Source organism: Ahaetulla prasina, chromosome 6 (genome assembly GCF_028640845.1).
Source record: "Ahaetulla prasina isolate Xishuangbanna chromosome 6, ASM2864084v1, whole genome shotgun sequence".
NCBI lineage: Eukaryota > Metazoa > Chordata > Lepidosauria > Squamata > Colubridae > Ahaetulla > Ahaetulla prasina.
This window is the reverse complement of record NC_080544.1, coordinates 24,893,738-24,909,927: the sequence shown is the minus strand read 5'-3', so window position 1 is coordinate 24,909,927 and position 16,190 is coordinate 24,893,738. Positions and strand designations below refer to the sequence as shown.

Below are 16,190 nucleotides of genomic sequence, written 5' to 3'. Positions count from 1 at the left end.
AAAATGGATACTTAAAAAATTGGAGGAAAGTTGGAGATTAAATGATAACGGGGAGGTTAAATTTGAAATTGTTTGGGATGCGATGAAAGCGGTGTTTAGAGGGGAGAGTATCAAATTATCAAGTAGGAAATATAAAAATTATAAAATTAAAATGGAAAGAGATAAAAATCAGATTAAAGAATTGGAAAATCAATTTTTGCTTACTAAAGAAAAAAAAATTCTTCAGGAGCTTAATATGTTAAGAAATAAAATGATAGAAGAAGATACAGAGTTAGTAAAAAGAAATTTGAGATTTTTAAATAGGAATTTTTTTGAATTTAGTAATAGAAATTCTAAATTATTGGCAAAGATGGCGAAAGATAAAAGAGAGAAGAGAGAAATTGGAGTTTTGATAGATGATAGAGGTATAAGATGTTATAAAAAATTAGAGAAATGTGAAGTGGTTAGAAATTTTTTTCAGAATCTATATTCAAAGAAACCAATTAATCGGGGAAAATTGCAAAGCTATTTAGAAAAGTATGTGGTGAAAATTGATCAAACATATAAGGAATTGATGGAAGAAGATATAACACAAGATGAGATTAATGGAATAATACAAAATTAAAATTAGGAAAGCTCCAGGTGAGGATGGATTACCTGTTGAGTTTTATAAAGAATTTAAAGAATTAATAATACCAAGATTGCAAAAATTATTCAATGGAATATTACATGGTGGGGAAGTACCTTCGTCATGGAACAGAACGGTGATATCCTTAATTCCTAAACCAGATAAAGATTTAGAAAGGATTGAGTCCTATTGGCCCATTTCTTTAATTAATCAGGATGCAAAGATATTTACTGCCATTATAAGTAATAGATTAAATAGATTTATAGATAGATATATAAGTTATAATCAAGTAGGTTTTGTGAAGGGTAGATACATGAGTGATATTGTTAGAAGAGTATTAAATATTATAGATGTAGCTGAATATAATGGTGATAAAATTGGTATAGTATCATTGGATATTTTTAAAGCTTTTGATTCTGTACAATGGGAAACAATTAAAGTAATTGTGGAGGCTTTAGGCTTTGGTAATAAGTTTATACATGTTATTTCAAAATTGTACCAAAAGAGCAGTGCAAGAGTGAAGGTGAATGGAATATTAACTGAAGAGATAAAATTAGAAGCTGGTACGAGACAAGGATGTCTCCTGTCCCCAACATTATTTTTATTGGCTATGGAGATATTGACAAAAATGATAGAAAAAGATGAAGAATTAGAAGGATATAAGGGGTATAAGATAAATTTGTATGCGGATGATACTTTAATTATTTTGAAAATGTAGAGAAAGATTTGAAAAGATATATAAGCATTTGATAGAATTTGAGAAATGACAGGATTGAAAGTAAATTGGTCAAAGTCAGAATTATTGATGGATAGTAATGGTAATGAGTCTGAGAATATGCAAGAGCAATTTGGGATAAGGATTAAAAACACATTGAAATATTTGGGTATAGTGCTTTCACTTAAGGTTAAAGAATTGAAAAATTTTAATTATGATGTGGTGATTAACAAAATTGAGAAGAAGATAGATAAATATAAAATTTTAAAGTTGTCTTGGTTTGGTAGAATTGCAATGTGTAAGATGATGTTGCTGCCCAAGTTCAACTTTTTATTCGAGATGCTACCACTAAATTTGACAGAGAAAGATATTGAAGGATATCAGAAAAAACTGGATAAATTTTGTAACGGTGGTAAAAGACCTAGATTAGTGAAGAAAATGTGGTATCAAAATCAAAAGGAAGGTGGATTAGGAATCCCCAAATTATTTAATTATTACTGTGCGTTTGGTATCCGGATAGTGGTAAAAATATTTAAAGGTGAAGATAGCTATTGGAGAGACTTAGAGTTAAGGGATATAGTGAAATTTGGATCAAGGTGGTTTTTAGATAAAGCAAATTTAAAATCCGTAAGTAGAAGTTATTGGTTAAAGGATTAAGTAAAATGTGGAATAAATTTGTTAAAATTTTAATTCGGATATAATCTTTTGGGGAGACAATTGAATTTGGCCGATTAAAAATAATATAAAACGAATGAAGTGATTAAAGAGGAAAATATAGAAATTATTAGAGATTGGATAAAAGTTATGGGAAATGAAAGGAGGAATAAAGAAATTATTGAAAATTAGGGTTAAGTTGGTTTGAAAAATACAGATAGAAAATGGACAAAAAACTAAAGGAAAATTATTCGATAAATAGATGTGAAACTGAATTTGAATATTTAGTATCTCGGATTATGAAAGATGAAATTGGGCTAAAGGGACTCGTTAGTAGGGTTTATAAGATTATAAATTCTGATGAAAAATTACAAAGAGTGATGAGGACAAATTGGGAAAAAGATCTTAATATTGAAATACCAGAGTCAGATTGGAATGTGAATTGGAAGAGTAGAATTATGAGAACTTTATCTATAAGGATTAAAGAGCACAATTATAAAGTTGTTTGGAAATGGTATTTGACTCCAGTAAGATTGTCACAAATGGATAAAAAATTAGTAAAAATGTTGGAGATGTGAGATGGAATTGGGGACTTATGAACATATGTGGTATAATTGTGATAAGGTTAAAAGTTATGGCAACAATTGGAGAAAATGATATTTGAAATGATGGGGAAAGTAATAACATTGAGAGTGGAAACTATATTATTGTTGGTAATTAAGGAAATAGAATTAACAAAATATGAAAAAGAATTGATTAGAATTATGATTATAATAGGTAGAATTATAATAGCTAGATATTGGAAACTAGATGTGATTTTTAGAATAGAAGAGTGGAATTCTGAAATGTGGAAATTAGCTTTAAATGATAAAATGACATGTGATATTAAAATTAGAAGTGGTGTGTATAAAGAAGATATTTTCTGGAAGACTTGGAAACCATTTGTGGACTTTGCGCTTGGAACATTGGACGCTTCAGTACCTGTACCTCGAGAACGTGGATTTTGGCAATCATGAGGATATATCCGAAGACCCAAATCTTCCTTTTATGTATAGCACAAGGGTGTAATAATGTATTTTCTTTTTGTTTGTTTGTTGTAAAAAAAGTAATAAAAAAAGTAATAAAAAAATAAAAAAAAATAAAGATTTTTTTTTCTAGGCGTGTTGATGCCTGGCCCACTCTCACGGCGGTCTGATTAAACTTCGCGCCTTTTTTCCCTTGACCAATCCTGGGCCGTTTCGCGGTTCCCGCGCTTTGATTGGTTGGTTTGGATTTTGGCGGAAGGTTAGCGCCGCAGGCTTTGGTGATGTGCCCTTTTTTCACATCGCCGACACGTGGCATCCTTAAATTTGCAATGTTGCCGTTGGTGTTGGCCCCGCAACTCGCGATTCGCCCGGTCTTCCTCTCTGGCCTCCCGTGGAAGACTTCTTCCTCTTCCTCCTCTTCCGACTCGCCTGACTTCCTCGTTGTGGACCGGGTTGTTTTCGCTGCCGCCTGGCGCGACTGGCTTTTGTAGTGTTTCTGCCGCTTGGGTAGACATCTCGTGAGCCCTTGCCTCGCCCAGGGCGATTGCGAGCGTTAGGTTGCTTCTGGACAGCAGCCGCCGCAAACGGATGTCCCTGACCCCGCAAATTAGCTGGTCGAGCAACGCCTTCCAAGTCTCGGTACTCACAATGGTTCGCGGCTTTCCTCAGTGCTGCCATGTACACACTGATGGACTCGCCTCTTGCTGCATGCGCTGCCTTAATTCGAACCGTTGAACGAACTTGGAAGGCGCAGCATAGTGGGCTTTCAAAACAGTCTGCAGAGTTTGCCACGGTACCGCCTGTACCGGCGTTGGCTCAGAAAGCGATTCCGCAGTGTCGAAAACCTCGGGACCGCAGTGACTCAGGAAGTACGCCTGCTTCCTGTTGTCCGAGACTCCTTGAGCTCGCTATTTCGAGGAAACACTGCGAGCCATATGACCCCCATTTTTTTTGGCTGGGTCGAATGGCGCTGGCGGTGTATAGCTGGACATCATTGCTAACCGCCCTTATTTTGCTGGGTTCGTTCCTGGTGCTCTTTTGCCTCGAGATCCCACCTTCGTCGCCAGTGTTAGATTCGGGCAATAACGAGGCAGGAGACCAGATGAGTAACAACAGCTCTTTAGTTTATAGTGAACCCAGCAAAAGCAAACGGTACAAACCCCTCCTTATATACTGTTCAGCTGGAGGCTTCAGCCAATTAGCAACGTGCTATTTCCCGCTCTATTTTCCCTCCAAAACCCTTAAAGATACATTACAAGCAGCAGAGTGGTCAATGCCTGGAATGTACTACCAGACTCTGTGGTTTCATCCCAAAACCCCCAAAATTTTAAACTAAGACAGTCTATTGTTGACCTCACCCCATTCCTAAGATGTCTGTAAGGGACGTGCATAAGCACACCAGCGTGCCTCCCGCTGTCCTAATGTTTCCTAATGTTTCCTCTATTTGTATTCATTTTATGTATTCAATTCATACACCCTCAATCTCCACTACCGATTCGTCCAAACCGGTCCAAACCGGCTGAATACCACCTCTGCTTATGATGGAGAGCCTTCAAAGGAGGCCATGGAAGAACCTTTAATTCTCAGATGAAAAACAGTCTCCACCCGGGACAGAATTGATAAGAATTCGGTGGGTGTTTTTTAGGACGGGTCAAATTTTTCAACTTTCAAATTCCAAACATTAGGGGTGCTTGAAAATTGTGACATGCTTTAGGGATTGTAAAGATATTCTGGTTACTTTAATCTATTTTAGATGTGTTTGGTAAGTATAAATATCATAACTTTTTAACGTTTTGTTTTGTTTCATTTGTTTTATTGAAATATTAGAGACAGTGAAGCTGGTGGGGAAACAAACAAAAGTATGCTTCCATGTTCTTAAATGGCTTTAAGGGGCAGGCACAGGGGTGCTATTCAGCAGGTTCTGACAGGTTCTGGAGAACCGGTAGCAGAAATTTTGAGTAGTTCGGAGAACTGGCAAATACCACCTCTGGCTAACCCCAGAGTGGGCTGGGAATGGAGATTTTGCAGTATCCTTCCCCTGCGACGCCCACCAAGCCCTGCCCACCAAGCCATGCCCATAGAACCGGTAGTAAAAAATTTGAATTTCACCACTGGGCAGACAGATTTCCTTGATCCAAGTTCAGCTCTTTCTTTCTTTCTTTCTTTCTTTCTTTCTTTCTTTCTTTCTTTCTTTCTTTCTTTCTTTCTTTATTTTGTCACAACATCATACAAAAAGATTATATAGTATGTAAACATATATATGAGTAAATGTTAGGAGGTATAAGCATATATGTATATATATAGGAAGAAAAAAAGAAAAACAATAGGACAGGAACGGTAGGCACGTTTGTGCACTTATGCACGCCCCTTATGGTCCTCTTAGGAATGGGGTGAGGTCCATAGTTGAAAGTTTTTGGTTAAAGCTTTTAGGATTATGGGAAGAGACCACAGAGTCAGGTAAAGTATTCCAAGCACTGATGATTCTGTTACAGAAGTCATATTTTCTGCAATCTAGATTAAAGCAGTTAACATTAAGTTTAAATCTATTGGTTGCCCTTGTATTATTGCAATTAAAGCTGAAGTAGTCTTTGACAGGAAGGACATTACAATAGATGATTCTGTGAGTTAAACTTAGGTCTTGTCGAAGGCGACGGAGTTCCAAGTTTTCTAAGCCTAGGATTTCAAGTCTGGTGGGATAAGGTATTTTGTTGTTTTCAGAGGAATGGAGAACTCTTCTTGTAAAATATTTCTGGACACGTTCAATTGTATTGATGTCAGAGATGTGGTGAGGGTTCCAAATAGGGGAGCTCTAGAATTGGTCTAGCAAATGTTTTATATGCTCTGGTTAGTAGTGTGGTGTTTTTGGAAAAGAAGCTACGCAAAATTAGGTTTACAACTCTTAGAGCTTTTTTTTTTTTTTAGAGCTTTTTTTTTTTTGTAGCTTTGTGGAGATATCTGGGTAGCTCTCTTGGCAGCAGTACAGAAATGTTTGCTAAGAGTTTTAAAACTTCCAAGCTCAGCTTACGCCTCTGGCACTTCTGATCCCAATACTAATTACATCTGATGCAGCCAGGCTTTTTGAAGATGGCTCAGAAAGATAAGGCGCTGCCAACTTCCTAAAACCTCTGCTGAGAGGAGGCTCATCTTATAGCCTTTCCATCAAAAAAGTAATTTAACAAATTAAGAACTTCTACTCCTGCTGAGTAGAGTATATTTCTTTCATACCCATTCGATTACAACAACAATGCTTCCTTTATCAAGGGAGGTAGTTAAATGAGAGCAATCTTAAGATCAACTCGGGAAAGCAGACAAGTTTATCGATTCCTCCCTCACTACGAAACAACCACCCAACCCAAATAAGTAGTCGGTGCCAAATGTATTGCGTTTTCCAGAAGCGATAATAAAACTTATTTCATTTGATTAGAATTCAAAGAGTTTTCTCTCTCCTGAGTTATTGCATATTTCTTAACAGTCCTCTTAATTAACTTTTCAAATTTTATATGTCTGTCCATCCAGCTGATGGAGTTAAAAATGAAATTGTTCTTTTAAAAAAGAAGCTTTCTTGCTATTCGAGTCAAATGCAAACAATTGTAACTGAGCAGCAGTGTAATATCTGATTTTTAAACCAGTTGGCGTTTTCCAGAAAACTGAATCCAACGTCTATTAATGTATTACCCTTCCATGGATGTGGTCCCGATATTGTCACTTGAGGTGCAAATGAAACCTTCTTGGTGGAGTCTTTGGTGCTCTCTCAGCTTGGTTGTTTTGTTGATGACATTTCGTTACCCAACTAGGTGACATCATAAGTGCTTGTAAGGAGTGGGATTTGCTCTCAATTTATGTTCTACTGATTTGCCCTGTCAGTCTTGGTGGGTCTTGGAGGCTCTTTGGTTGGGCTGTTTGCATTGGCATCCTTCAGTCTCAAAAGACTATGGTATCGTGCTCTGGAAAGAGATCCTAAAACAGCACCTAAAAAGGCCAATTCGAGAGTGGCAATCCCTTCCACACTGAGGGCAGATACATTCTGTCCCCTTCCCAGCCCCCAGATTTCGCTGGTTCCGGGACTGCCTCTTTGCCTCAGCCTGCCGAACAAATGTCTCTTCGAATTGGAGAAGGCCACGCTGTGTCTTTAGCCTCCAAGCTGAACGATCGGAGGTCAAGGTTTCCCAGTTGTTAATGTCCATTCCCAGGGCCTTAGGTCCCTCTTGCAGATATCCTTATATCGCAGCTGTGGTCTCCCTCTGAGGTGCTTTCCCTGCACTAATTCTCCATACAGGAGATCTTTCGGAATCCGATCATCAGCCATTCTTATGACATGCCCAAGCCAGCGTAGATGTCACTGTTTCAGTAGTGTATACATGCTAGAAATTCCAGCACGTTCCAAGACTGCACTATTTGGAACTTTGTCCTGCCAGGTGATGCTAAAAATACGTCAGAGACAACACATTTGAAAGGTGTTCAACTTTCTCGCCTGCCATGCGTAAAGGTTCCAAGACTCACTGCAGTACAAGAGTGTGCTCAGGACGCAGGCTCTATAGGCCTGGATCTTTGTATGTTCCGTCAGCTTCTAACACCAAGATTAATATCAGACCAGTTTGTTACAAGAAGTAAACAATATCCCACTCAAGGAACCATCAAACAAGCTAACAGTAAATAGTCCTACCAAAGAACCAGTGGTGGGTTGCTCCCAGTTTGCTCCGGTTCTATAGAGCTGGTAATAAAAATCTGCTGGCATTTGGAGAACCTGTAGTAATGGCTGGCTGGCTGGCCACGCCCCTGAACCGGTTCCCCAATCATCAGAGGTTTGTTGGTTTTTTTACTTTTAAAAACATCTTTTCTTCAGCCAAAAAAAGGCTTTTAAAAGTAAAAAAACCCCAAAACCCTCTGATGATCGCGTGGCTGAGCAGGGATCATCAGAACCCTTCAAAAGTTTTTTTTTTAACAACCTCTTTAGCCGAAGAGGTTGTTAAAACAAAAGGTTTTAAAAGGCTCCTCTGGTGATCCCAGCTGAGTTAAGCGCTTCTGGGCTGCTATTAGGCAACTTCAGCTGAGATTGTCAGAGGAGCCTTTTAAAAAAAAAATTTCCACTGGCCCACCCAATCCCCCCTCCCCACTTACCTGATTACAGCTTCTTTCGGGCTGGCAAAGCCATGCTTTACATCAGTTGCATCAGCTAGCAACTGAATCTACCTGGCTGGAATCCATCTCCTCAGTTAGCAACTGCTTTGCTGGTTGAGGAACTCTGGGAATTGAAGTCCACAAACCTTAAAGTTACTAAGGTTGGAGACCCCTGATCTAAAAAATATAAATAAAATAATAAAATAAAATATTTGTGCAGCTTTCTGAGATTTGGTGTGTTTCTGTAGTGTTTCACTCTAACTACACAAACATACAAAATCTCACAAAGCTGTATGTGGCATTTTGTGTGTGTGTGTGTGAGAGAGTCAATTGTGTTGTGTTGTGTTGTGTGTGTGTAAAGTGTGAAAGTTGGTTTTTGAGCTTTTTGTGGCTGTGTGAGGTTCCTGGTTGCAGGGGCCATTTTGGGTGAAGTGCAGCTGCTTTTACATTGTGTATGAGTCTGTTGTGTTGTGGTGTGTGTGTGTGTGTCCCTTCGCAAGGACTTGGAGGCAGCTCCTCTGAGGAAGAGGCGGCGAAGCTCTGGCTGTCCCCTGGGAGAAATCGCCTTGTCTCTGCAGCATTGGTCATGTGACTGAGTGGGCGTGGCCAACTTGATGTCACTCACAGCAAGGTGCCACCTCACCTTGCCCTGAGTGACTTCAAGTTGGCCATGCCCACTGTCACATGACCACCAAGCCACGCCCACCAAATAAGCCACACCCACAGAACTGGTAGTAAAAAATTTGGAACCCATCCCTGCAAAGAACCTCCAAGACAGGGGTGGGATTCAATCAGTTCGGACCAGTTTGGGTGAACTGGTAGTTACTTCCAGTGGCTGAGCCAGCCCACCTGTCCCGGCGCTATCCTGTCCTATACAATCACATTTTTGATGTAGTATGCATGTGCACGCATGAGCGCTCACATTTTCGACTCTGGGCGAACTGGTTGCTAAATTATTTGAAGCCCATCTCTGCTCCAAGACCACACCCACCTACATTGACAGGACAAGTCATTAGAATATAAAATGAGAACAAACCCCACTCCCTACCAGCACTGATGATGTTACCTAGTATGGATAATGAAAGGTCTGCTTGAAAACAACCAAGCTCAGAGACCACCAAGGACCCTTCATTTCTGTCTTGTGCTACAAATACTCTCCTTTATGAAACCACCTTTGGATGTGGTAGAATTCTTCTAAAAGTAAAGGTAAAGGTTCCCCTCGCACATACGTGCTAGTCGTTGCGGACTCTAGGGGGTGGTGCTCATCTCCGTTTCAAAGGCGAAGTGCCAGTGCTGTCCGAAGACATCTCCGTGGTTATGTGGCCGGCATGACTCAACACCAAAGGTGCATGGAACGCTGTTACCTTCCCACCAAGGTGGTCCCTATTTTTTCTACTTGCATTTTTACGTGCTTTTGAAACTGCTAGGTTGGCAGAAGCTGGGACAAGTAACGGGAGCTCACCCCGTTACATGGCAGCACTAGGGATTCGAACCACCAAACTGCCGACCTTTCGATTGAAAAGCTCAATGTCCTAGCCCCTGAGCCACCGCGTCCCTAGAATTCTTCTTAAATTTTAGTCTTGCTAGAATTCTTCTAGCAAGACTAAAATTTAAGCCTTCTGTGTATTTGGTATTAGGAAGGGAAATAGGGCGAGGCATTAAGCAGTTAGACATGGGTGAGCAGATGGCTTTAAAAAGAGATTAATTAAATATAAATGCATAAAATAATTGTGTGAAAACAAGATTTAACTTTCCTCACATTTAATACCTTGGAAAGAGAAAATGTTTAGATTAATGCTGGGTTTTGAGCCAGTTTTTATTTTTTTAAAAACCACCTAAGTGCTAATTATTTATAATTTGAGGTGGCTGAACTTTGCACTGTAGCGCTGGGCAATCTTTCTAGCTTTAGCATCATCTTTAGAAGCAATAGTTACACAGAATGGTTTGTAAGCCATTCAGAAAGTTGGAATCAAAGTGAGATACCGTGAAAGCAAAACTGTTTATTTACTGAGGAAGAAAAATAATCCAGGAATCATTTAAAGTCCTCAAAAGCCTGGTCTTTGTTCAAGGAAGATAATGGCGATTAACGGCAAACTCTGGAGGATGAAAGCAGTTGACTGGGACTGGCTATCTCGATGTTTGGAACAATAAAATCTTCTCATGCAAGGATTCTGTTCTCAATTATGAAGTCTCGGGATAGTGAAAGATTTCCATTTCTGCATAAGATATTTCTAGGGCAGGAGTGTCAAACTCGATTTCATTGAGGGCCGCATCAGGATTGTGTTTGACTTTGGGGGGCTAGGGTGGGCATGGCCAGCGTGACGTCAGTTGTGTCGGGGGCAACTGTGGTGACCCGAGTGCTCTGCCAACGAAAACGGACTCCCGATCTCCATGTTCACCTGGGATGGCCTCCTGCAATCCTGTACCAGCAAAACTGAAGCTTGGGAGGACCGGTTCTTTGCTGTTTCCAGGGCGGCCCCACAGGCCCGTGGGCCGGACCTGGCCTGCGGGTCTTGAGTTTGACACCCTTGTCCTAGAGTGTATTTTACTGATTCAACTATTCATGATTGCCTAAGTGGAACTTTTCATCTAAACCCAGTTTACTCTGGTTCCAGCTTTGGGTCAGCAGCCTCCTTCTTAGCCTGGTACCAAGTTTTTGCTGATTTATAGAATGATTCTGCTGGACCTTTTAGCTGCTCTTGTATTACTAATCAGGATGGACAACTATGGCCCCTTTACGACCTGAGGACTTCAACTCCCAGAATTCCTGAGCCAGCTGAAATCCACAGGTCGTAAAGGGGCCCTAGTTGCTCACCTCTGTTATTGACTGTAGTGTGCTTCTGAACAGCCTTGCTGGACTGAGGCAAGATCTTGGGGGAGGTTGTGTGGCGATTCTATGTTTCTCCTTGTGAATAGATTTTAGACAGTGTCAAACATCAGGATTTGCCTTACTGGGGGGTGGGGGGAGGTCCTGGTGGTGGTGGGGAACATTCGTGATGCCGGCAGCTGCAGCCACGCTCTGGAGAAGCCCTGTTGGAGCGCCAATCAGCTGTGTGCCTGGCGATGGCCAGCGCAAGAGAACTGGGACAACCAACGCTCAGTTGTGCAGCCACGTAGAGCCAGCCGAGTGATTTCTGGGCTGGTGGAGGGTGTGGCTTGCCTATATAACCGTGCTGGGAGATGGCTGCTCTCTCGGCGCTGACTTTAATTCCCGATTGCATCTGTTTTGTGCTGTGCTTTCTGGAGCTCATTTGCGTGCCTGTGTCCAGCTTAATAAATCCAGTTTCTTTATCAGCCCGCACCCCTGGCGTTATTATTGCTGGGGTAGGTCCAGGAAGATTGGGGAATCTTCCTGGACTTTCATCTAGGAATCTGGTATTTCAGTATCTGCACAAAAACATTCGGAGAAGCCACTTGATTCCACAAATTCAGGTTCTTTATTGTCAAAACACAGAATCTTGTCAATTACACCCTGAGAGGAAAAAAAAAGAGGGAATAGCAGGCAGGGAAGGGACATTTCTCAAGAATCTTTTCCCCACCTCCCAATAAATTACAACTAGCTTTACTATGCTGTAACTACTTAAAAGGAGAATTTCATGCAGGTTTTTTTAGATTTAAAAAAAATAAGGCAGCAAATAAACCCATGTTTTACTTTTACTAAGTGTTCCTAAGGGTGCCAGGTTGTTCCCTCGGCAAAGATTAAATATAGGTTTCCATTTAAATACACAACACAGTTACACTTCGTTCACAGATCTAGAAGGGTTGAGTAAACTATAAAAGTGATTGTATCACCTTGCAAAGTTCCCGTCCTTTTATTTTCTCCAATGGGAATAAACTCATTTCTGGTGAAGAATATATAACGGCGACATTCAAATCTTCTGAATTTTGTTAAATTCAAAAGTTGAAATTAAATTCCACCAGCCATTTTGTGTCTTTTTAAATACCTCCCTCCTAAATTGAGCAAGATTCCGGGTGCAAATCTTTAACCCGCTGAGAAAAAGAACAGTCAAGGAAAAAAGACTCCATTGGTAGCCACTATCTGAAAGCACAAGGGGTCTTTCAACAGGCTCAATTGATTAAAATGGAGATAAGGAAGGAGCCATGGAGATGTAGAACTTTATCAAAGGAAGCCAGACTTCTTTTTCTATGCCAGTTGCTCTGTCACATTTGCTTAAATGTCTCCTGGTTTGGAAGTCTGGGTAGTTGGCCTGCGTTCCCAAGTCACATACTCATGAGTTCAAGCTAAGGCCTGAACAGGACAGCACAGAAGATAATTGACCAGTGAAACATGATGGCATTTCATCAGCTTTCTATCTCTAGGCAAATGTGTTTATGTGGGAGACAGAGAATAATTGTCACAGTCTTCCCAGGAAGTGTAGAAGTTGGATCAAAATCCCTTTCTGACTTAGAATAAGATAGGGGCTTGCTTGATGAGGGGTCGTTGGTGGTCTCTGAACCGGGTTGTCTATGGAGATTCTCAGTCATCCAGATCATAGTAGTCCCAACGTTACTTTTCAACAGGCAACAGGACTTCCTTTGTTTTTGCTTGAAGACGTTTCACTTCTCACCCAAGAAGCTTCTTCGGTTCTGAGCCTGGTTGTTTTCTTGCAGACGTTTCATTACCCTAACTAGGTGACATCATCAGCGCTAGTGACTAGCATTGATGATGTCATGTTGTTTGGGTAATGAAAGCTCTGCAAGAAAACAACCAGGCCCAGAGGGCACCAAGGACCCCTCATTTCAACCCTGAGCTACAAATATTCTTCTTTATAGGCTTGCTTGGTTTTTGAAGACTGGGATTAACTAGTCCAAACTTTGGATGTAGCTCCTTTAATTTTCTTCACAGGAATATCCAGCAACCATTCTTTGGATGAGAAAAATGCTAAAGGCAGAATATGCATGATCTGATCCTGGCACTCTACCTATGCATCCACGTACAGAAATACCCAGCAATTCTCAAGAATCTTTATTGTTTAGAAATTTCCACTAGTTTCATTTTGATTGATGAGTGTGTCTTCCAGGACTGTGTTTCTAAAGATGCTGCTGCAAAAATGGCACTACCAGCAGCTGTCAATTTCAGGTTGTACTGTAACACAGAATGAAATGGAAAACTCAGTAATTGAGGACAACAAAAGTAACCCCGGGTTTCTTTCTTCAGGGCGAGATTAAGAAACAACAGAGCATTTCATTTCAAGAAAGATACAGCTAAAGATGCTTTATAAATAAAGGGTTCAGAATCCACAAATGCACCTGTTTGATGTCACAGGCCACTGGAAGCACAAACCACTGTAAATCAAATCACTGCCTCAGATTTAAATATTGGTTCATACAGCACAAAAATTATCAGAAGAATTTACTTCCAGGCAGAGGATAATAGTTTCGTATTAGGAGTAGATTTACATCCACATCTTTACAGAATCTCTTAGTTTATGTAGGCGAAGAGTAGGCGGAACAGGTGGGTGGAGTTAAATGTGTCACCAGCTTAGAGTTGTTATGTTCCCAGAAACGGTCCAAGTCTAAATTCTGTGACAGTTATCACCAGTTGAGTACTGAACTTTAGTTGACTAGATTCATGTGTGTAGGTTTGAATAAATTATCTCTGTTGCAACTTAATGTACGATATTGAACTTTTGCACCTGACAGCTAATAGGTTATATTTTATACTCCTGGGACCACATCAATCTTTTAGAGCATCTCTGAATCTAGATGTATATTTATCCTGGATATATTTGATTTAATTGTCCTTTGCGAGCACTGTGAAGTAAAGAAACAAGTGCTCCTTGGTTTTCCTTGCATACAAGTGGAGAAGATAAAACATGAAAGAATGGAATCTAAATTCATCCAAGTTGAAAACTGTTCTTTTTTCATGAACTTGCAATCAATCTTCCAATCACAGATTGATTTCCTCTTTTTTCAGCCATACAAGGTGCCCATCCACACCATCTAATCATCTCCTAGGCACACAATTGGTCACTTTTGCCCTTCCTCTTTCTCTATGGTTGCGGCCGAGAAAGTCAGTGTTCTATCTTCTCTCCTTTTCATCATTCAGTGAAAAGTGCCCACTCTAATCACATATTTTCTATGGATTCGTGGTTTAGCAGATAACAGTTCTGGCTGCAACCTCCATCACTTTGCCAAAAAAAAAAAATCACACTTTTTGCAACTCTGGAAGCTCATAAACCTAACACATGCAGAGCGATGTATCTTAGGAGTGGCTTAGCTCAGCAAACGTGGCATTTCCTTTCCCTCTTTCACTGCAACCTCCTACGGCCGCAAATCCAGGTCAGAGATGGCTTCAAACTTGAGGAACAGTTGGAGATGTCAGAAGGTCAAACTTGATCAGTGGCCTGGCAATCACCCGAACCTCCTCATTTAATGGGTTGGATTTTAAGTTCACACACTGCAGAGACTCCATGGAAGCAAGTTTCTCAACAGGAACATCTGTAGGAAGAAGAAACGTAACGTCAAATGCAATTCATCTACCAATGTTTCTTTTAAAAGAGAGAAATCGGTTAACGGGGCTAACTATCAAGATATATATTCAATATATTCAAAACGTTGATTTGAAATGCATCGGAGGAATGTAATGCAGAGACAAAACTAGTGATATTTTTATATGCAGAAAGCCCCAGGTTCAGCCTTGGGCACTTTTGGTTGGGCTGGGAAAGACTCTTACATTACATCAGGGTATATCACTGCCTGCTGGAGAAGACTCTTGTGAGTCCCTTGGACTCCAAGGTGATCAAACCGGTCAGTCCTAGAGGAGATCAACCCTGATTGCTCTTTAGAAGGGCAGATCCTGAAGATGAAACTCAGATACTTTGGCCACCTAATGAGGAAGGAAGGACTCCTTGGAGAAGAACCTAATGTTGGGAACAATTGAGGGCAAAAGAAGAACGGGACAGCAGAGAATGAGGTGGCTGGATGGAGTCACTGAAGCAGTAGGCGTGAGCTTAAATGGACTCTGGGGGATGGTAGAGGACAGGAAGGTCTGGAGGAACATTGTCCATGGGGTTGTGATGAGTCAGACATGACTTCACGACTAACAACAATAACATACCACTGTCATTCAGGCCTAGGATCCACCTTTGTCCCCCCAAATATATTTAAGGACTGATTGCATATTCCTCAGTTAAGTTTACATCCGTACAGAGTTAGGGCAGGTGCAGCAACACATGGATAGGAAGGTTATAAACTGGACTTCTGGGGAAGCAATGGCAGATTAAAGACAACTTTGACTGTCACAGAACAAGGTGCCAGCAGATGGATTGACACCTCAAAATTTCTTCCTAATAAAGGAGAGGAGCTAGGGTCACCCATAAGTGCTCCATATAGTCGCTCCCTGCAAAGAAACCATAAAATAGCAGTCTCTACAGATTTGTATTATTACCCGATGTTGGGAAAGATTGAAGGCAAAAGCAAAAAGAAAATACAAAGGATGAGATGAGATTTGGGCAAACCCTGGAAGATAGTGAAAGACCATGGGGCCCGGTGTGCTATGGTCCATGGTCCATGGTCCATGATACTGCAAACAGTGGAACATGACTTGTGACTGAACAATGTAGGAAGTTAGCACCCACCTCTCTCCTAGAAAAATGAAATATTTTAGGAAATATTAAAAGTGCAGAATATTTCCCCTAAAAGGGAGGCAGAAACTCAACCTGCCCCTCCTTTGTTAATGGGCCATTAAGGCCTGGGTCAGTCTATTCTACATAACAAAGATCTACCTCCTTCAAGCAGAGCCATAATAGGAATTGCCCAAAGCCCCTTCATTACGTCATCACCCAGCAAGGCTCAACCAAGCCCAGGACACAAACAACCTACAAAGTTACCCCTGCATGGCCCAATGGGAGTCTGACAACCAATCAGAATACAAGCTCAAATTCAAAAGCCCAGAGAGGGCATAAAACCCAGGCGCTCTCAGCATCTCTTCCCTTTTTTGCCCAGGACCTCAAAATCATATGATCCTGTCCATCATTAAAAACCATCTTTCCAAACAGCCACCATGTTTCCAGTGTCTTTTTCCCCACTTGGAACTGAACCCAGATGGACATTTGTTCCAACAACAACA

At 40.8% G+C, this 16,190-nt stretch overlaps 1 protein-coding gene across 3 annotated transcripts in view; it reads right to left on the bottom strand.

The window, feature by feature from the left end:
* Positions 1-11,533: 11,533 nt before the first annotated feature.
* Positions 11,534-16,190, bottom strand: part of LRRC20 (leucine rich repeat containing 20) — a 140,446-nt gene continuing 135,789 nt past the window's right edge. For all 3 annotated transcript variants that reach the window (XM_058188764.1, XM_058188766.1, XM_058188765.1), the window contains one exon: positions 11,534-14,560. In XM_058188764.1, coding sequence (XP_058044747.1) covers positions 14,415-14,560 — 146 coding nt within the window. In that variant the 3' untranslated portion in view covers positions 11,534-14,414. The remainder of the gene's footprint in view (positions 14,561-16,190) is intronic.